Source organism: Hibiscus syriacus, unplaced genomic scaffold, assembly GCF_006381635.1.
Source record: "Hibiscus syriacus cultivar Baekdansim isolate YM2019G1 unplaced genomic scaffold, ASM638163v2 tig00010968_pilon, whole genome shotgun sequence".
Lineage (NCBI taxonomy): Eukaryota > Viridiplantae > Streptophyta > Magnoliopsida > Malvales > Malvaceae > Hibiscus > Hibiscus syriacus.
In genome coordinates, this window is record NW_024062239.1 from 439,403 (window position 1) to 463,596 (window position 24,194).

Consider the following 24,194-nt stretch of genomic DNA (forward strand, 5'->3'; position numbering starts at 1 on the left):
TACATTAAAATCAAGCTATATGTGAACTATGAAGAAAGAGATATTGTCACATTTTTAATGACATAATATAAATGTTACCGAATAATATTATGAATGACGTTTATGCATAACGTCACTTTATAATTTATATTCTATGACTGTTAGTTACATCACTAAATTGAATAATATTTCATTACTGATAATTTATATTATCACAAATAATACATTAAAATCAACTTATATGTGACAAATGAGATAGTCACATTTTTAGTGACATAATATATCGTTACCTAATAATATTATGAATGATGATTATGCATAACATCACCATAAATAATGTTACCAATATAGTGGCAAAACCAAAAAGTGTCACATTTTTAATGATATTATATATTAAAATAAAATTATTTATACAAATCTAAATAAAAAAATAAAATAGTTCACTTATTGCAAAATAATAAGATTTAAACAAATATTTCACTAAATACATAATAATTTCATTTATATAAATATAAAAAGGTTTAAATGTTTATAGAAAATAAAAAAAATGACAATAATATAACTAGTGGCATAGTTTGTTGTAGGAATCTCAATCCGAACCTTGTGTCAATTGTGATTCTGTTGATTCTGAGTTCGTGGTATCACTTAAAGCTACAAATTAAAATAATCAACATTCGTTACTACAATTAATATTATATAATAATTTTTATTTGATTTACTATATTTGTTTGCCTGAAAATTGAAGCCATGTCACTTGAATTCCAGCAGCTAACAAAGCATATATCATAGCTTCCATTTGAGTTTAAATCAATTCAATATTCGACTTACAGTCATTAAGCTCGTCTTCTTTATTCTTCAAACGCTTTTTTAACTTGATTGTATCTACACTTGAATTTGTTTTCTTAGGCTTTGGCCATATCCAAGCCCCAGAATGTATCCTGGTCTCGTACCAAGTACGTCATCCACTATATCATCAATATTCTTGGGCTTTGCCTCTTCTTCAACTGGAGTTGATTGCAACTCCATTTTCTCTTAAAAAAGTCATTCATAAATAAAATAATCCTTAGATCAAAAATTATAATTTAATACTTAAATTTTGTGAGGTCTTACATATTTTGCTTGTGCCTCAGATGTTGTCCATCCTCTGTCATTTGAATAATGAGTTGCCTTGAAGAAATCCATCCTATTTGGTTCTTCATCATCCTTGCGCTATATGATTTGAAAAATAAAATTAGATTTTAAAATAAAAATAAAATTCATAATAAATATTAAAAGTGTCCAACTTACCATAGCATATCGACTAGCGACAAAAGCCCGAGATCCTTGATTAAGAGTTAACTTGACATTTATTCTGACTCTTGCCTTTGTTTCACACCTCCTCTTCAATTATAAACATGTATAAACATAATTTATAATTTATTAAAAAAAATATGAATCACATAAATCAAAATGTTGTAATCGTACCTGATATTAAGGATCACTAAACGAATATTATAAGATTCTTAAATAAATTAAACAATTGTATCTTACAACAGTGCATGCACAACAATTGTCCCACAATTAGGCAACACAACAAAAGCTAGAAACAAAAATTTTAACACTTTTATTAAGCTTATCCCAACCCTAAAACCATATGTAATTCAATTTAACAAGCAAAAGCCATAATATTTCTAACCATCAAAACAACAAAATGAGAGTACATAACTTTAAGATAATCCAATTCCCTACCAAGTTAATATTTCAGTAGCATACACACAAAAACAGAATTAAAGCAATAAATACATGAGAGAATGAACAATTCCCTCTTTTCGAATTCAAGCTCCTAATGGAGCAGCACACCAAAAGCCATATGATAATTCAATTTAACCAAGGAATTTAACGGATTTATTAAGTTTATTTCACCCCTAAAACCATATGATAATTCAATTTAACCAAGGAATCAATTTAAGGAAGCTAACATTTGGCATCCTCTTTGTGTTCTTCACCACTAAAAATTGCTTTGATTTTAACCCATTCTCTATACAACCCCATGGGTTCACAAGCAGTATTATTATTGACTTCCTGTTTCGATGCACATGTTACTATTGAGGCAAACAAACATTTTTTTAAATTTGGACTTCCATATACATATCAGTGTTTTTACAAAATTTTGAGGAACAATGTATGAAACAGATGAAACAAACTAAAACAGAGGAAACAAGCTAAAACAGTAACTTTCTCAGTTTAAACAAATCCTAGTGCAGAATACAAAATGTCATACATACATGTTCCAAATTATACCAATTTTATCAAGATATCCATGTGCTATACAAAAGGATGTGAAGTAATACATGTTGAACGAATAACCTTATCAATTGTGCAAATGGAACATATATGTGGTCAACCATAAACACTTACAAATGGTACGGATTAAACATGCATTTCAGTCATACATACAATTTAAGCAAATATGCTCATCATTCATACAACTCAATCAGACATACAGTGTTATTATATCAGAACAATCATAATTACATATTAACAGTACAAGCAGTGACATACAACAATCATCGTACATAGTACACAAATAAGTTTAGCACAAATATGAGACACAAATTAATAAGCGTGTACAGATTTTAAAATGTTAAGCCAGATTCATGAATCGAGAACAATAATCTTAGTTAATCAATAGCTGATTCAGATTTAACATTTACAGTTCGAGACCACCTCAAAAATATAAAAATAATGTATTAATAACTAGGTTGAGTCAAATAAATCAGTGTAAAATGTCAGCTTATCTCATCAATGTCAACAAAAAGTTATCGGGCCTAACAATAAATTAGTCGTTTAAACAAGTCAGGTTTCAAGTCAAGGCATTACGGATTAAGTCACAAGGTTATGTACAAATAAGAATATAATCTGGATACCGTCGAATTGATTTGAATTAAAAGTGACATGTTACCATATTCTTATTGTTATAATTATTAAAAGTAATAATAATATTCGAAATTTAAATGAAACATTACCATATGGAAAGTGAAAGTATAATATTATTAATTATTATTGCTCCACTCCCAATCTTACATTTCAACAGGCAAAAGCTACCTTGCAAAATTCAATTTGCAATTTAAGAAATATGGAAAAAGGGGAGGGGTTTTCACGATTAATGGATTTGGGTTAAAAATTAGGAAATCACAGTGCAACAAAGTAGCCAGGAAAAACAACAAAAGAAATTACTATCACATACAACTAAGAAAATAATTATCATTGTAGCAGAGAACGAAGATGATAACACGACGTCACAATAATTTGGGCAGAGGGGCTCCTAATCATAGCAATAAGGCGATGGACGAAACTCAAAAATAATATATTATAGAACTGAGGTCTTACCCAAAGAAATATGCTTGATTCATCAGACAAATGGTCGGAATAAGGTAGCGATGATAACACAATGCTTAAGGCTCCAAACGACGTGGCCTTGGAAAAATACACGATAGAGTGGACAGATAGATGGTACGGAAGAGCGTTGGTCCTAGTCGTCAGGGAGCTCAATCGAATCGAAGATACTTGACCCCTGAAAGGATGGTCGAATGTTGATTCATGGCGGCCATAACTAATTGAGGAATCAAGGGTTTCGAAAAAATGGGAGCGGCAGGTGGTTGAGGCAAGAATTTTACTTATAAAAAATGGGTAATTTACCTAACAATCCACCCTTCTTTCCAGAATTTTTAAATTAGCTCCTAACTTCATAGATATATGGATACTTTGGAATGCTAAGTGTAACACAAATGGATGGCAGGTCCAATTTTTAGATTTTAGTGGTCCTACGATAAATTTAAAAATTAAATTTTCCATAATAAGTATCTAAAAGATTAATTTTAAGACTAAAAATAAATAAATTATTTGTGATTATATATTTTGTCACTATAATTAAAATTTATAACTAAAAATAAAATTTATCACAAAAAATTGAATCTAATTATTTGTCGTGACAATTTTTTCTTTAATAATTACTAAAATTTATAGTTACAAAACTTATCACTATACAATTTTTACGCTAAAAAAATTGAAGGGAAACATTTGTGTCAAATAATGGAAACAAAATATATTTTGTAACCAAATGTTATACAAGTTTACTAATTATGACAGTTTTGTTTTTATCACCACCGTATATGTTTTTCTAATTTAATGTGGCGCTTATCTATTTGTTCACAAAAAAGCAATTAATAGTGACAAAAGTACTTTTGACAAAATTAAATTTGTCACAATAATAGAAATTTATTGTAATCATAAGAATATTAATACCCTAAACTGATTGTACTATAAATAACCATATGAATTATATTTATTTCTTATTATTCTATTTTAAAATTATTGAAAATTTGTAAAATTTAAAATAATATGATCGATGCCAATAATGTTGGTACAAGTGCTTGAGATTCATGAATTTAAGCTTGTAAGGTTAAGTTCGAATTCTACCACTGTCACTCTTGGTATAAAATATTTCAATCTGTCACAATAAGGTATAAAATATTCTTGGTGCAATACATTAAGTGACATAATTTCACAATGTCTTTAAAAATCATTATATAAAAAAGATATAACAATGAGTAACAAATAGTTGATTTTGTCATGCTAAATCTAGTTTTGTGACAATAATAAAACACCACTTTTAATGTTTTATAAAATATGACGAATCAAAATGTCAAGAATAAAATTTATTAGTGACAAATGTGCAACGTCGTGAATTCAAATCACATTGTTATTATAATAAAACATCACTAATACTTTTTTTATATTGGAGACAATTTTAAAACGTCACTATTTTATCTAAATGTTATTAAAAGGTTTCCCACCAAAAAATTTGGGGGAAGGTTTTAGCGCCAGATATATAATGACTATTTTTGAAATAGTCATAAAAGATATAACATTAATCACTAAATATGACAAAATGAAAAAAATGTCATTTTATATGATATTTTGTGACGTTATACGCAACGTCATATAGAAATTTTGTCACAAATTGATAAATTTGTTGTAGTGACCATAGTCGTACTTCTACATTTTTTACCTCTTCATTACAACCCATTTGTCCATTAATGCAAACTATTTGAGTTTAACAAACACTTTGCGGATCAACGCCACTTTTAAATGATACCAATGATAAAAAGAAAATAAAACAAAAAATGAAAGGAAAAAAGTTAGTAAAATAGGAATAATAATCAGAATAATAATGAAAACTGAAATTCCTACCCCATATGATACTTACCTCGCATGCTTTTTGTTCCTTCCGGACATGATCTCTATCTCGCATGTTATTTTCTTGAACAAATCCTAATCACATGTATTTCTAATTCTCATGCTTTGGACATTAAAATAAGACAAGAAATAAATCAAGCGTCCTAGGTTTTGAATGAAGTTTTGGGTTGGCTCTAATTCTTTGCAGTATCACGGTTTGGTTCTGAAAGATGTACTCAAGTTATCCTTGCTGGTGCCCCCTTGGGCCTGCCAGACCCTTAGTCCTAAGCCCATCACATGCTCATGTGGACCAAGTTAAACTCGAGAGGATACATTCCCTTATGTAAGTACAGAGAATAAATTCACACAAAGACATAAGGTATATGAATCTCAAAGGTTACTTGCTAGGCCTATACGGAGAATAAATTACCACAAATGTGTCGCTCTCGCCTCCACTTAAAAATGGTTTGGAGCTCGAGAATAGAGCCTGAGATGAATGATTTTTTATAAAAAAAATGAAATCATTAAAAAACCGTCAGTCCAACTATTTATTTGAAAAATAATAATCAAAGGTAAATAACAAGGTTCAAAAAATAAATTATAATATAAACTTACAACTTTTGCTTTGGAAGACAATCGGGAATCAGTTTTGGACTGACTCTCTTACCTGTCCCCAGCAGAGTCACCAAGCTGTCGTAACCATCCTTCGAGTGGTCCCGGAATCGGGTTTCGACTTAATTTGGTGCGATGAAATTGCCACTGATTATTTTATTTTGGTCGATCAGATACCATAACTTACCGTTATCTGATCTACAACTTACCAAAAATTTTTCGGATTCGGGAGTCAATTATAGTTAGGGAAGGATTAGCACCTATGTACTGTCCTTTCGGTACCAATTTGATTTCCCGATTGTCTTAATTGAAAAAATTAAAAGTTGAATTAAAATTTAGAAGTTCGATTCTAATTACTTAACTTTGACAAATTTAGAATAGCCTAAAAAATATGAAATTAATGTTAAACAAGAAAAATGTTAAATTAAAAATATAAAATATTATTAAAATAAATAGTAAAATAAAATAAAAAATGTTAAATTAAAAAATATATAAATATTAAAGAGGATTAAATTGAAATTTAAGAGTCAAATTGATTCTAAAAGTGAGATGCAAGAAAGAAAATAAAAAGGTTAGGGGCTGATTTGCAAAATATGAAAAATATAAACATGGATTAAATGGAATTAATTCAAAATTCAAAGGAAAAATTACAATAGGTGACCAAAATGAATTATGCATCAAAAGTAAAGGGACTATAAAAATAATTTAAAATTTTTGTAATTACAAAGAGGTCCCCCTATATAAAGCCTTTAAAACCCAAATGTTTTTCATTTCAAAACAATTCTTAAAACCAAAACCCTTTTTTAAAAGTTTATCTCTATTCTCTCCTCATTTCATCCCATCATGCCAATGGTCGGCCAACCCCCGCCGCCCACCCGCCGCCCGGACCATTTAGCCAAGAGCCCTAAAAGCATAGATCTACACTTAGAGTTTCGGTTTTACCTTAGTTCGGTAGCATCTTTTTTCTTTTCTACATCATTTGGATTTTCTCCTGTGACGAAACCTTTTATCTTTGTGTTTTTGCGATTTTTTTATGGATTTTCATTATATACTTGCTGTTTGATTTCATTGTTTTGCTTGATTTCTTGTGTGCTTGTTACTCGATGATGCTTGATTGTTTCCTCCTCGTTGTGTTTATTGAAGGCCTTTTTATAGCCTTCGAAAAGGGCTACTTCTGGTTGTTGCAATCCCGAAAGGGATGAGATTTTCTTCGTTTGATTCTTGAGCTAGAAATTCGGCCAATTTCATCCCGGTTTGAGTTCAAGCAAAACATTATTCCAATTTTTCTGTGATTGATGCTGGTGTGTGGCTCTCATGCGCCATTTGTGTGGCGCCCTTGCTAAGTTTGAAACCCTAATCTGCTAGGTCAGGTAGACAGGCTATTGGGCTGAATTAGTCCTTCCCCTAATCAGGCTTGCTTGCTCGGTTGGGCTTCCTCATACCCTTGTTGGATTTGACTCTCGTTAGGACCACTTAATTGGACCCTAAAAATATAATAAAAACATATTACTAAATATAACTTAATAATAATATAATATAATAATACTATAATAATAGTATAATATACATTCTATAATAATATATGCTATAATAATATATAAATATAATATATATACTATATAATATATATAACACACATTTCCCGTATACATTTCCATACATAAGTCACATATGTCACATGACTTTTAAAACATTTCCGCTTTTGAAAACCATTAAAATTTTGTTCTATATATAAACATTTTAATGTAATAATAAACGTTCATTAACTTATAGTATGTAAAATAGTCTTAAAATTCTAACATATTAAATATTATATTAATCATAAGTCAAATACTTTCCAAATCATTTATTATAATTCCATTACATGCCATCTAATCATATCAAAAGTAGATATAGTTGTCATACAGTTACCGATGAGATGACTTTTGATTGACAATGACAGTTGCACTCCTTACTCTGCTCGTACTAATACCTACTCGTGAAACCATCACACGCCAAGTATTCACTTGGTGAGGCACAATAATAATGAGGTGAAATCAAAACATAAGTATATCATAAAATATCAACATACGAATTAAATTGTATAAAACATAATAATACATGAAGCTGACTTGGTAGACTAAGTTGCTTTAACATAACCTGCGAAACAATATAGAGTATACCTAGCATACTTATCAATCAATATTTTTCTAAATTATTCTTTTATTTTCCCAATGTATGTTAAATGAGAATGCATGGTACATGAATTGCACCTAAGTGTCGATATGGAAATTCACAAACTCATTACGAATTCCATGGGTTGCACACATAGTGCCGATACGGTAATTCATAAACTCATTATGATTCTGTGGATTGCACACATAATGTTGATACGGTAATTTACAAACTCATTATGAATTTCGTGGGTTTTACACATAGTGTCGATACGGTAATTCATAAACTCATTATGAATTTCGTGGGTTGCACACATAGTTCTGATACGGTAATTCACAAAATCATTATGAATTTTGTGGGTTGCACACATAGTGCTGATACGGTAATTCACAAACTCATTATGAATTCTGTGGGTTGCACACATAGTGTCGATACGGTAATTCACAAACTCATTATGAATTCATTGGGTTGCACACATAGTGTCGGTAGTACACATAGTACTGATAAAAAAATGCAATATATGCATTAAACAAAATGCACATATGACTCTCAATGTACGTACAATAGGCTTTTAAGATCAAATTTGTAGATTAAACATTTATTTTGAAACATCGATAGTTGTTAAACAATATAAAATTTCATCCATCTATTTTAGAACAGTTCATACTCTAACATTATTCATAAAATCATTTTCATAAACTTTATGAAAATATGTCAAAATACGATAAAATATGTTTTTATAAAAATATTTGAGGTTAACTCATCGCAAGTCATCCTCATAACATATAAGTACATAATAAATGCACTCACATGGTTTGCCTCTCTATTACGCCTTAACGATGTCTGACTATTCTGCTACTTTATCCTTGTCTTTCTGTCTGCTAGACTCAAGAGTATGATTACGATCTACAAAAAACATCCATAATCACACATACAATACAAATGTTAGTATACTTTCTAACATTTATACAAAATAATAAAAATCAAAAGTACTATTATTTTTCGAATTCTAATAAAATTCATCATAACTTAAAATTTCAGACTTAATAGTATAAGTACCCATGCTACAGTATCGATACTTCTCTTCTGTGGTACCGATACCCACTTCGGCAACGATACCATTCTAGCATTCTGGAATTCCATTTTTGATTATGGTATTGATATCTTCCTCAAGGTGTCGATACCTATACCTCAGTATTGATACTTCTTTAAATCGGTATCGATATTGTTTATCATGTTCATCCTCTTTCCTCCAATTTAACCTTATAGTATCGGTACTATTCTTCCAGTACTGATACCCTTACCCAGATTTTACATATTTCACTTTGATATTTTCTCATACCTCACTTAAATCTTAAACTTTCATCTCCAATCATGCCCTCAAACATCAAGTCATTTATCCTAGCTAACCTACCTCCATAAATCCCTTTATAACATCTCATTTCCTTTAAAAAAAACACTTAAAACTAAAAATCACACCAAAATTTCGAACATGTTTTCAATCACTTCTAAGGCTCAAAATCTCTTATTTACATTTTTAACAAATCAAAAATTCTTTTTAAACTCCAATAACTTATCATTTTCATCAAATCACTTAAAACCCTATTTTATTAAATCACTAATCTCTTAGTTTTATTCACTCTTAAACTTTCCTTAAGCTTCTATATCACTTAAGGCTTCAAAACTAACCCAAAAATGAAAGGAAAAACCAACTTGAAGAAATCTTATCTTTGCTATGGAGGTACGAGGACGATAAGAAGAAGAAGAGTAGAGAACCAAAATTTTCAACTTTTTCCTTTTTCTCCTATTCATCCCTTAATAAATATCCCTAACAAAATGATTAATAAATTCATTTCCTTCTAGAAGAAAATAATGCCCCTCTTTTCTTCCTTTCTTAATAATAAGTCTTAAACACAATTTCTTAAATCAATCCATGTACTTTTCAATTTATTCAGATTAACCCATAAAATTTTAAATCTTTTCACTATATTCACTGACCCGATGTTTGGGGTATTACAATTCATCCCCTTTAGAAAAATTCATCCTCGAATTTTAAGACGTACCTGATGCGAAGAGGTGTGGAAACTGCTTCCTTATGTCCTCCTCTCTTTCCCAAGTAGCTTCTTGACTTTATGATTTTGTCAAAGAACTTTAACTAGAGGAATATTCTTGTTACGCAGTTCTTTGTTTTCTCGAGCCAAGATCCGCATTGGTTCTTCTTCGTAAGTCAAATTTGGTTGGATCTCTATTTCCTCTGGTGTGATAATATGCGATGGATCTGATCGGTACTTCCTAAGCATCGACACATGAAAAACATTATGAATCTTGTCCATAACGGGGGGCAAAGCTAACTGATAAGCTATTGGTCCGACCCTTTTTAAAATCTCATAAGGTCTAATAAATTTTGGATTCAGATTCCCTTTGCGCCCAAACCGTAATACTTTCTTCCAAGGTGATACTTTCAAAAATACGTTATCTCTCACTTGATATTTAATCTCTTTTCTCTTCAGATCATCATAAGAATTTTTTTGATCGGAAATCTTAAGATTATCTTAGATAACTTTCACTTTATCTTCCATTTCTTCCATTAAATCCGGGCCAACTAGATCTCGATCTTTTAGCTCAAACCAATTTAACGGTGTTCGACACTTTCTCCCATACAGGGCTTCATACGGAGCCATCTTAATACTCGATTGATAACTGTTATTATAGGCAAATTCTGCTAAAGGCAAATATTTTTCCCATGGTCCTTTGAATTCAATCACGCATGCTCTTAGCATATCCTCCAATACTTGAATAGTTCGCTCTGACTGACTATCTGTCTGTGGATGAAAAGTCGTACTGAAATTTAATATAGTGCCCAATGCCTCGTGCAAAGAATTCCAAAATCTTGAAGTAAACCTTGGATCTCGGTTGGATACGATCGATACAGGTACTCCATGCAGCCGAACTATTTCTTTTATATACAACTCCCCATATTTATCCATCAAGAAATCTACTCGAATTAGAATAAAGTGAGTTGTATTGGTTAGTCTGTCCACAATTACCCATATTGAGTCCTTTTTATTGGGTGACAAAGGTAAAAAAAATCCGTAATTACTTGTTCACACTTCCACTTAGGAATAGATATCGGTTGTAGCAATCCATAAGGCACTTGATGTTCAGCTTTCACTTGCTGACATATCAGACATTTTGCAACAAACTCTTATATAGCTCTTTTCATGTCAGGCCACCAATAATGACTTTTTATATCCTGATACATCTTATTTCCACCTAGATACATCTTATTTCCACCTAGATGCATGGTCAAAGGACTATAATGTTCCTCGGAGAGAATATATTTTCTCAATTCTTCATTATCTGAAATGCAAAGTCTTCCACGATAATATAAACATCCATCAGTCTTGATTTCAAAGTCTTTTCTCTCACATTTTTCTACTTGTACAATTCTTGCCAAATATTTTCCACCTTTTCCTTGCAACTCTTTTATCCGATCCAACATCATCGACTTTAACTTAAGCTCAGCAATCAAGGCGCCATCTTCCTTTAATGATATACATGCATCCAAAGCTCGTAAAACTATAAAAGTCTTTCAACTAAGTGCATCAGCTACAACATTAGCCTTCCCTAGATGAAAATCGATGATCACATCATAAACTTTTAAAAGCTCGATCCATCTTCTCTGTCTCAAGTTCAGTTCTTTTTGAGTCAACAAGTATTTTAGACTTTTGTGATCTGTATAAATGTGGCACCGCTCACCATACAGATATTGACGCCAAATCTTCAAAGCAAACACGACCGCTACCAATTCTAAGTCATGTGTTAAGTAATTTCTCTCGTGAGTCTTCAGCTATCTTGAGGCATAGGCCACAACTTTCCCTTCTTGCACAAGCACACATCCCAACCCATTATGAGATGCATCACTAAAAACTACATAGTCTTTACCCGACTCAGGTTGTACAAGCATTGTGCCTCTGTTACAATCCTCTTTAACATTTCAAAACTTTCTTAACATTTCTCCGTCCAAACAAAAGACACATATTTCCTTAACAATTTAGTTAGCGGTGAAGCTAACATAAAAAAGTTCTTCACGAACCTTCAATAATAACCAGCAAGCCCCATGAAACTTTGAACTTTAAAAACATTCTTTGGGGGTTTCCAATCCACTATAGCTTGAATCTTTTTAAGATCTACTTTTATGCCTTCTGTAGAGATTATATAGCCAAGTAAAGCAACCTCTGCTAACCAGAATTCACATTTTGGATAGTTTGGCATACAACTTCTTCTCTTGAAGATTCTGAAGAACAATACGAAGATAAGCATCATGCTCCTCTCTTGACTTTGAATACACCAAAATATCATCGATAAATACCACCAAAAATTGATAAGGTTGGAATACTTCATTCATCAAATCCATAAATGATACAGGAACATTAGTTAACCTGAATGTCATAACCATAAATTTATAATATCCATACCACATTTGAAAAGTCATCTTTGAAATATCCTCCTCTTTAATCTTTAATTGGTGGTATCCTGACCGAAGGTCTATCTTAAAGAACATTGTTGCACCTTTCAATTGATGAACAAGTCATCAATCATCAGAAGAGGATACTTATTCTTTATTGTTACCCTTGCACTATGACCCATATCTCACTAAAGATTGGTTCTAAAGGAATTCATATAGCTCTAATCAACTTTGTACTAATATAAGAGTGTGTAAAACCAAGATTAGCCAAAACAAATACATGTTCATCAAAAAGGTGAAATATACCTATTAAAATATTCGGGTCATCTCGATCATCATTAGTCTTATTATTATAAATTTAGGCTACTCCCCGTGTCTCATGTCACTGACTTGACTCAGATTGTCCACTGGATCTACCTCTTCCTCTGCCTCTATCAGATGCTGCTACTAATCTCTCAGTCTGTACAGATTTATCCCTGGATCTCTTAGGACAATTTCGAGTATAGTGACCAGTTTCACCACAATGGAAACAAGCGCCATGGAGAAATCTATATACTACATGGTGAAATTTTCCACACGTCTTACATGGAGTAGTTTTTTTCTCTATATGCTCTACCCGAGCTAGCAGCAAAAGACTATGATTGATTATTCTTCTGCGAAGCTGCTGCAGAACCATCTCTACTATTGTATCTAGAACTCGAACCTTTGCATCTCTTAGTATGATAGGAAGTTGAAAACGTTCCAACTCTTTTTCCCGTCTACATACCCTACTCTGCGGCTAAAGTCTACTCTTGAGCTCTTTCGATGGCCTTAGCTTGGTTTATGATTTATTGCGGGCTAGGCAAGCTTAATGCTAACATCATATTTTTCAACTTAGGCTTCAATGTCTCAATAAACCAATCACGTCGAGCCTTGTCATTGGGAAATACTTCAGTAGAAAAATGGCTCAACTTGTGATACTCAACCTCGTACTCATATATTGCTCGATCACATTGTTTCAAATTAAGAAACTTCAGCAGCATCACCCACATAAACTACTCACCGATGTACTTGTTCTTAAATTCATCCTAAAAGAATTGCCATGCCACTTGCTCAGGGTAGTGCATACATTGTAGTGTTTGTCCACCACACTCGAGCTGATCCTCGAAGTAAAGATACAGCTCTGCCCAGCTTTTCAAAATATGAGCAGTGATAAATCAGCATCCATAGGACCTTCATCCTCTTCTCCCCGGAACTCAGGAGCTCCCAAACTCTTAAGATTGCATCGAGAGCCTGCATAAAAACTAAAAAAAACTCTGGCATTAACATACCCTGATGTACTGATGCACTAGCATTTTCTGATGGGATCGGATGCTCACTATTAGCTTCATTACTCTCGCTACCCAACCCTTATCTAACTTCTTGATCAATCGCTCTCTGCGAATTTGCAAATTCCGACATCAAATAGGACATAAATAATAATAACAACTCAAGTTAGTAAGGAGTGACATCAATCATATTCTAACGATACCATATCAGAAACGTTGACATCTTAGTGGCATGTAAACCCTTTCTTTAAAGTAAAATACACCCGGTTTCGGCCGAGAATCGGCTAAATCTATAGCTTTGATACCAATAAAATGTAACACCCATTTCCTGTATACGTTTCCGTACACAAGTCACATATGTCACATGACTTTTAAAACATTTCCACTTTTGAAAACCAGTAAAATTTTATTTGTATATATAAAACATTTTAATGTAATAATAAAACAATCATTAACTTATAGTATGTAAAATAGTCTTGAAATTCTAACATATTAAATATTACATTCATCATAAGTCAAATACTTTCCAGAGCATTTATCATAAGTCCATTACATATCATCTAATCATATCAAAAGTAGACATAGTTTTCATACAGTCAATAATTTTGATTGACGATGTCAGCTGAACTCCTTACTCCGCTCGTACTAATACCTACACGTGAAACCAAGACACGCTAAGTATTCACTTAGTGAGGTATAATAATAATGAGGTGAAATCAAAACATAAGTATATCATAAATTATCAACATACGAATTAAATTGTATAAATTTTAATAATACATAAAGCTGGTTTGGTAGACCAAGTTTTTTCACATAACCTGCTAAACAATATAGAGTATGCCCGTCATACTTAGCAATCAATATTTTTCTAAATTATTCTTTTATTTGCCCAATGTATGTTAAATGATAATGCATGGTACATGAATTGCACCTAAGTGGCGATATGAAAATTCAAAAACTCATTATGAATTCCATGACTGCACACATAGTGTCGATACGGTAATTCACAAACTCATTATGAATTCTGTGGGTTGCAAACATAGTGTCGATATGGTAATTCACAAACTCATTATCAATTCTGTGGGTTGCACACATAGTGCCAATATGATAATTCACAAACTCATTATGAATTTTGTGGGTTGCACATGTAGTGTCGATACAGTAATTCACAAACTCATTATGAATTTCGTGGGTTGCACACATAGTGTCGATACGGTAATTCACAAACTCATTATGAATTCTGTGGGTTGTACACATAGTGCCGATACGATAATTCACAAACTCATTATGAATTCTGTGGGCTGCACACATAGTGTCGATAGTACTAATAAAAAAATGTAACATATGCATTAAACAAAATGCACCTATATATACAATAGGCTTTTAAGATCAAAATCGCAGATTAAACATTTATTCTGAAACATCAATAGCTGTTAAACAATATAAATTTTCATCAATCTATTTTAGAGGAGTTCATACTCTAAAATTATTCGTAAAATCATTTTCATAAACTTTATGAAAATATGTCAAAATACGATAAAACATGCTTTTATAAAAACATTCGAGGTTGACTTATCCAAAGTCAACCTCATAACATATAAGTATATAATAAATGCACTCACCTGGTTTGCCTCACTATTATGCCTTAATGATGTCCTACTATTCTGCTACTTTATCCTTGCCTTTCTATTTGCTTGACTCAGGAGTTTTATTACGATCTACACAAACATCTATAATCACACATACAATATAAATGTAGTATACTTTCTAACATTTATACAAAATAATAACACTCAAAAGTACTATTATTTTTCGAATTCTAATAAAATTCATCCTAACTTAAAATTTCAGACTTAATAGTATCGGTACTCATCCTACAGTATTGATATTTCTCTTCAATGGTACCGATACCCACTTCGGTATCGATACCATTCTAGCAGTTTGGAATTCCATTTTTTATTACGGTATCGATACCTTCCTCATATCGATTACACATGTCTACCTTTGATCGTCTTGACTAACAGAACCGTTAATTTATGCTGCTGTGGATGCCAACTGTTTCCACCTAAGATATCTTTGCTGACGTGTCAGATAACGTGGCAATAACAAAAAAAATTATTATTATTTTTTAAATAATCAGGAACAAAATTGGGATTTCCCCTCTAATCTTTAATCAACACAATCTAGCTAACCTACCTCCATAAATCCCCTTATAACATCCCAATTCCTTCAAACACTTAAAACTAAAATTCACACCAAAATTTCAAACATGTTTTCAATCACTTATAAGGCTCCAAATCTCTTATTTACTTCTTTGACAAGTCAAAAATGCTTTTAAACTCCAATAACTTACTATATTTCATCAAATCACTTAAAAACTCCTTTTATTTAAATCACTAATAAACTACTAATCTATTAGTTTTATTCACTCTTAAACTTTACTTAAGCTTCTATTCACTTAAGGCTTCAAAACCAGCCTAAAAAAGAAAGGAAAAATCAACTTGAAGAAATATTACCTTTGCTATGGAGGTACGGGGACGAGAAGAAGAAGAAGAGTAGAGAACCAAAGTTTTCAGTTTTTTCCTTTTTCTCTTATTCATCCCTTAATAAATATCCATAAAAGAATGAATAATAAATTCATTTCCTTCTAAAAGACCATAATGCCCCTCCTTTCTTCCATTCTTAATAATAAGTCTTAAACACAATTTCTTAAATCAATTCATGTACTTTTCAATTTATTCAAATTAATCCACAAAATTTTAAATCCTTTCACTATATTCACTGACCCGATGTTAACGGTATTACAATATAAATATATAAAATATATAATATAAATATATAAATATATAACTAAATACTATAATATATAATATAATATATATAACATATAATGTAATATATATATAATATATATAATATGTAATATATAATATAAATATATACCATAATATATAATATATAAAATATAATATTATAATATATATGCTAATAACATAATACTATATATAATATAAGTTATATAATATAACATAGTACCATATAATATAAAAAGAATGTAGGAAAATGAGTGTCTAGACCTTGAACCGACGAAAAACTGAGTGCCCCGGAAGTTACAAGTAAGAACATCAGTGCTTTCCCTAGTGGCAGATCTCATGCAACCGTTATCGTCCTCATCTCATCACTTCATCTCATGCGCTTTAAATCATTATTTCCATTTCCATTTAATTTATTTTAACCATTTTCCTTTATTTTTTTTTTAAATTTAGTTTCATTGTCTCCCGTTTGTTGTTTTTATCTTATTTAGCTTAATTTTTTTTTCTTTACTATGTGTTATACATAATTTTTTTTACCTTTTTAACTTTTTTAAAAAATTGGTTCTATTCAATTGTTTCTTTCCTTGAATTATTTTCCATTTTTATCTAATTTAAACTTTTTAATTTGTTTCCTTAATTGATATAAACTTTTATTTCTATTTGGCTTAATTGTCTCATTATCTCCTAGAAATATGTCATTTGGATCAAGTTGCCCTTAAAGTATTTTTCAGGACGGTTTGCTCCCTAAATTTAAATTGTTACCTCATTTGTCCCAAACATTTAATTCCGTAAAAAAATATAAGGGTAACTTCTATATTTAGTCACTCAACTATTCATGTAGTTTTATTTTGGTCATGTTATTATTATTTTTTCAAAATCATCATCAAACTTAAGTTTTTGTTCCATTTTGGTCACCTAATTTGATTTTATTTTATTTCACTACATTGCATGTTTGAATGAATGAAACTGAAAATTTGTTGGATTGAGCTCGCAATATCTTCTGCGTTGAACCCAGATTCACTCGATACATGTCTTATGTCTATGCAGATGCTTTCATGAATCGAATCTCAAAGCGGTTGTTTGTTTTTTGTATTTGTAATGATAAAGTTAAGGAAGATAATAAAAATATTAATTGTGTACTTCCACGTTGAAGGAATATAAAACTGTTTGTTCAATGGTAGTGGTGGTGTGTGATGGATTTTGAGCTGCAAATCTTCGAGAACAACTATGGCTTTAGCCAGTTGGATGGTTGTCTCCTACACAGTATCTTAACCATTGTATCAAACCCTAAAACCTCCACTTCAACATCGGCCAAGCATGGTTTTGTTTTCACCTGTTTCTTCACGGAGACTGGTGGCTGTGGTTGTTGATGTTGTTCAGTCCCCATGGATGTATCTACCATCTGCCTTGAAAGCTTCTCCATACAATCTTCTTTTTTCTGATTCCATACACAGAAGGAGTTGCTCTAATTCTCTCACAGACTTTATGACTTCACCGATAATCGAGGCTTGATCTCCCTGCAAAAATCACCCGATACGAATTAGAAAATGGAAAACAAGAGATCGATTCATGAAATAATCGTGTTCGATCGAGAGATTACCCTTTGAACTTAAGAGCCTGGCATGAGAGATCTCAGGACTCGAAGATGCTCATTCATTTGCGTTCTTTGACTTCTTTCCACATCTATGTGAGTCATCCTCTAGCTTTCAACTTCTTCACGTCACTACAAACAAAATTTTAAATTACTGACGGAAAAAGAATTTAAAATTTATCATAATTTACTGATGAAAATAAATTATTTCTTCACAAAGTTATGATCTGATTGTAATTTTCGGCGGAATTATTTTTCTGTCATAAAGTTTGTTCATTTTAATAAAAAAATATCAATTTAATTTATGACGGAACAATAATCCTGTCAGAAATTTTGTTCACTTTAATAAAAAATACCAATTTAATTTGAGATCGAATAATCATTTTATCAGAAATAATAAAATATATAAAAAATAACTAATTACAGCAGATTTATTCTACAACTGCTCATTTTCCTTTTCAACCCCACATACAAAAATTAATTATATCTATTAAAACTTATTAATTATCACCACCTGTAAACAATTACCATTTTTTTTTACAATCATCTCATTTCCAGTTCCATTTCCGTTTGCTATTCCCTACTCTTACTTTCCCTTTTCCATCTACCAGGATCCCCCCCCCCCCCCAATTTCCAGTTGTTGGAGCCCTCCCCCGGGACCCCCCAACACCCCAAATTCCAGTTTGCTTGGAGCCGTGGCACCCTCCCCCGAGACCACACCACAAGTTTTGGTTGAAGATGCGTGGCCCCCCTTGAGACCCTTTAAAACCATTTGTTAGTATTTCTTCAATATTTTTATTTCTATTATATATTTCTATAAAATATTTTTCTTACATTTTCTTTTTTTCGCAGAATTTTTATATTTTATGGTGAATGGATTTTTAAGGTGTAAATTGATATTGATAACATAGTTATTACTTTTTATATCTATAAGAAAAATAATATTTTAATTTTTTTTTTGATTTTTTATTTCATTTTTTTTTTTGCAAAACTCAAAAAATTTCTATCGAATTTGTGAGTTAAGGTAAGTTTTAATTTATTTTTCAAAACATAATGCTCCCAATTTATTAGTATTAGCATTTTAATTAAAAATGTGCAAAATATATCAAAAAGTAAAAAAAAATATTTTTACATGTAACATAGTTTAATAATGTTTTTTTACATGTAAATAAAAACAATAATTAAAAAAGTTTGAGTTAAGGGTCACAATTGTCCCTATAGTAGACCAATTTAATTAATTTCGCCTCTATCGTATTTTCGCATCAATTTTATCCTCGAAGTTGTTTAATTTCATCAATGTCTACCTTTGATCGTCTTGACTAACAGAACCGTTAATTTATGCTGCTGTGGATGCCAACTGTTTCCACCTAAGATATCTTTGCTGACGTGTCAGATAACGTGGCAATAACAAAAAAAATTATTATTATTTTTTAAATAATCAGTAACAAAATTGGGATTTCCCCTCTAATCTTTAATCAAACACAATCTCTTGGAGACTTGGCTCATCATCGTGCTCACAATCTCAATTGCTCTTCTCCTCAAAGCTTTCTTCAACCTCTTTTCCTTTCCCAAACCTAAGCTCCCTCCTTCCCTCCCACTTTCCCTCTCATCGACAAATTTTTATGGATCCGAAAATCTTTTTCCAATTGAACGATCCGTACGCCGCCTCCGCTGTACTCTCAGCCCCATCATCATTCTCCACCTTGGTCCACGCCCTTCTATCTTCATCTTCGATCGTTCTTTGGCTCACAGAGCTTTGCTCCAGAACGGTTCGTTGTTTTCTGATCGACCCAAATCTCTACAAGCTAATAATATCATGAACAACAACCAACATAGCATCAATTCTGCCTCTTACGACCCTTTATGGAGGGTTTTACGGTGGAACTTGACTTCAGAGATTCATCTGTCGCGGGTGAGGTCGTATGGCCATGCACGGAAATGGATTTTGGATGTTCTTTTGAATGTTTTGCAACAAAAGGCTGGGAGAAATGAATAGGTTTTGGATGTGTTTTGGTGAAAAACTCGGATGACGACGATTCTTCCCGGCTGAATGAAATCCGAGGACTCAACCAACCGAACTTGAAACTCTCCGGCGAAATGCTGACGGTGTTGACCCAAGTCTCCTAACTTTAAAACAGAAAGACCCTTCGACTCTTCACCTCCATGACAATAGGGCGACCGATGTGACCGAATGGTGAAGGTAAGCAAACACTCTTTTTTTGTTTCTTTGGTTTTCAGATTGTAAGGGATAAGAGAGTTGAAGAACTGTTGCTTGTGTTTGATTAGGGATTAGGGGAAAATCCCAATATTTTCTTGTTTATTTAAAAATAATGATATATATATTTTTTATTGCCACGTCATCAGGCTGACACGTCAGCAAAGATATCTTAGATGGAACAGTTGACGTCCACATCGCAGAAATTAACGGTTCTGTTAGTCAAGACGGTCAAAAGTAGACATTAATGAAATTAAACAACTTCGAGGGAAAAAGTAATGAAAAAATATGATAGGGACGAAATTGATAAATTTCGTCTACTACAGAGACAACTGTGATATTAAGCCAAAATTTTTACAAGTAATTTACAATAATATTACCATAAGTCCTTATTCTTGGTTTTTTAGAAAATTTAAAAAATAGAAATAAAAATTTGTTATTTAAAATTTTACTAATTTAAGTATCTTAATTTAATAATACAATAGAAACATGTTTTGGTATTCAGTATGGATCGATCTTGGATGTATAATATTGATAGGCTAATAAATGGTCACATTATTTATCTTGATTTTGAGCGACCATTGTTGGAGTTCATCACATTTACGTTAAGCAAGCTTAGATTTACAGATCGAGAAAATATTAGGTGTCCATGTAATCCACCTAAATGTAGAAATAGAAGTTTTTCACAGCCACATTATTAATCATCGTTTCATTTCTTCTTATTAACTCATTTTCCCTCCCCAAAAGTCATTCTCTTAATTTCATACTCTTTTATTATCATTATTATCAATATTGATGAAATTTTTAGTTTTTGTTCAATGAAATTTTTTAAATATATATTTTTATTATATTATTTTTAACTAATCACTAACATCTTTTATTATATTTTGTAGGTTGCTTTGAAAATTTTAAATGATAACAATTCTTTAATACGCAAACTTTTTATTTTACACTTTTTATTATTATTAAATATTTTTTTTATGTATAGCGTACAACTATATATATATATATATTTATTAGAAACATTGAATCGTGAAATATATGTTGTAAATCCATATTTAATCTTAGTTAATATGGTGCATTTAGTTTTTTTATCATATATTATTATTTTCTTATTAAGGCATTACCAAAATACAATATGAACTTGTTAGTATTATTATAATTATCTGATTTTTTAAATTAATGTAATTATTTGAATTATATTATTAATTTTTGACATATTAATTAATTAAATAAAAAATTAGATTCATAATATTTTGGAGGGAATGCAAATTTTTTCAAGTAGAATCCCGGTAAAATTGACCCTACTTTTTTTATAAAAAATTTAACATTTAAATTTTCGATGAAAAAACATGTAATCTATCATAAATTAATAATTCAGATTTTCTTTCTATATTTTTAAATATCCCGATGAAAAATATATGTTCGTCAGAAACATAAAATATTGTATTTTTTATATATATCATTCCGACATATTTTAAATGTTCCGTCGGTAATATACTGACGGATTTCCGTCAGTAAACTTCTGACAGGTTACTTTATCCCATCGGAAATGTTGGGTGGTGTTTGTTTTTACTGTGCAAGCTCTTCAAACCACTTATGTCTACGTCGCGCAGACCACGCGCAGACATTAGGCTTCGCAGACTGTTTGTTTTTTAGAAGACAAAAGCTCTTCAAACGTCTGGGCGAGCTCTTCTTGGTGCAGACTTAGTTTTATGTCTTCAAACCTCTTCAAGAACAATTATAAAATATATTTATTTATTAAAATAATTTTAAATAATTTAATAAGGTTATTTATTTAAAATAATTTATTATAAAATTATTTATTATAAAATAATTTATTTTAAAATAATTTATTATAAAATAATTTATTTTAATATAATTTATTATAAAATAATTTATTATAAAATAAATTATTTTAAAATAAATTATTATAAAATATGGATTGATTTATTTTAAAATAATTTATTTTAAATAATTTATTAGTATGGATTGATTTATTTTAAGATATGGATTGATTTATTTTAAATAATTTATTAGTATGGATTGATTTATTTTAAAATATGGATTGATTTATTTTAAATAATTTATTAGTATGTATTGATTTATTTTAAAATATGGATTGATTTATTATTGTAGTTGTATGGATTGATTTATTTTAAATAATTTATTAGTATGGATTGATTTATTTTAAAATATGGATTGATTTATTTTAAATAATTTATTTGTATGGATTGATTTATTTTAAAATATGGATTGATTTATTTTAAATAATTTATTAGTATGTATTGATTTATTTTAAAATATGGATTGATTTATTATTGTAGTTGTATGGATTGATTTATTTTAAATATTTTTAGTATGGATTGATTTATTTTAAATATGGATTGATTATTTTAAATAATTATTAGTATGGATTGATTTATTTTAAATAATTTATTTGTATGGATTGATTTATTTTAAAATATGGATTGATTTATTATTGTAGTTGTATGGATTGATCTATTTTAAATAATTTATTAGAATGAATTGATTTATTTTAAAATATGGATTGATTTATTTTAAATAATTTATTATTGTAGTTGTATGGATTATTTAAATTTCAGTATTGTAAAACTAAAATTATTTAAATCTCAGTATTGCAAAAATATTTTAAGTTTAAAAAATCAGTTTATTTATATTTCAGTTCATTTTAGCAGTCTGCAGACGTTAAAAAACAAACAGTCTTCTTCTTGCAGACTGCAGATTTTTGGTCCACCTCTTCTGTTGCAGATGGCTGCAGATGTGGTCCGCAGACTACAGACCTTTTACCTCTGCAAAAACAAACACCACCTTGGTTTTGACTAGCATTTTACTGACCACTCTCTTTTCTCATAATTTTTATTAATGAAATCAACTTCGGTCATAAATTCCCTTCGAAATTCCATCAACAATTACATTTTTTTGTAGTGTGTTTTGATAGTTCTTGCCATCTTTGGAATTATAGGGTTCTTGTTTTGAACATCTTCCACAAAAAAACCAAGTTGAAATGCAACATTACATTATTGTTCCCCTTTTCTTTCATAAATTTTTCATGAGGAACCGTTAACGAATATTATTTACCTTGTAATATTATTTATTATAATAAATTAAATTTATATATTGATAAAAAAATATGTGATATAAATAAATTTTTATATATTACAAATTAAAAAAATGGAATCGAATTAGGTGACCAAAATAAAACAAAAACTTAATTTTACTGATGATTTTGAGGAAAAAATAGTTGAGTGATCAAAACAGAACTACATGATAGTTGAGTGACTAGATATGTAATTTACCCTTGAGTTTTTTAATGGAGTTAATGATTTAGGGCAAACTAATGACAAACTAGGTAACAATTTAAACTTTAGAGGGAAAAACATCATGAATAATAATTTAGGGAACAACTCGATTTATATGACATACTATTTAAACCTTTCAGTTTTTATTTTAGTTGAGATTCTTCCTACAATCAAGTTGTTTGACTTCTTTTGTGTTTTATCTATACTTTTTATATTTATTAAGCATGATTTTGTGTATTATATGGTATTAATTTGTTTTCTTATATGTATGCATTTTGTGTAAATTATACAGATTTGATTTTATGACATTTTATTTAATACGCATGATTAATTAACTTGGTTCATAGTATAAGCACGATTAATTATTTTAACATGTAATTAAATTGTTTATTTCTATGAAATTTATTGATTACATGACATTATATTCTCATAAAAACGATATCCTCATCCTCATCCGCATCACTCATCCTTTTCAATAATAAATTAAAATGTAATATTTGTTTATTTTACATTAT

At 30.3% G+C, this 24,194-nt stretch overlaps 1 protein-coding gene across 1 annotated transcript; it reads right to left on the bottom strand.

Moving 5' to 3' along the window:
• Positions 1–640: 640 nt before the first annotated feature.
• Positions 641–17,973, bottom strand: LOC120204477. The gene is made up of 5 exons (XM_039204559.1): positions 17,845–17,973; positions 3,349–3,657; positions 1,267–1,359; positions 1,090–1,188; positions 641–1,008 (listed from the first exon to the last, which is right to left on the bottom strand). Exons 1-5 carry the CDS (start codon positions 17,971–17,973, stop codon positions 862–864), a joined length of 777 nt encoding a protein of 258 aa, XP_039060490.1. The 3' UTR covers positions 641–861.
• Between the last annotated feature and the right edge of the window lie 6,221 nt (positions 17,974–24,194).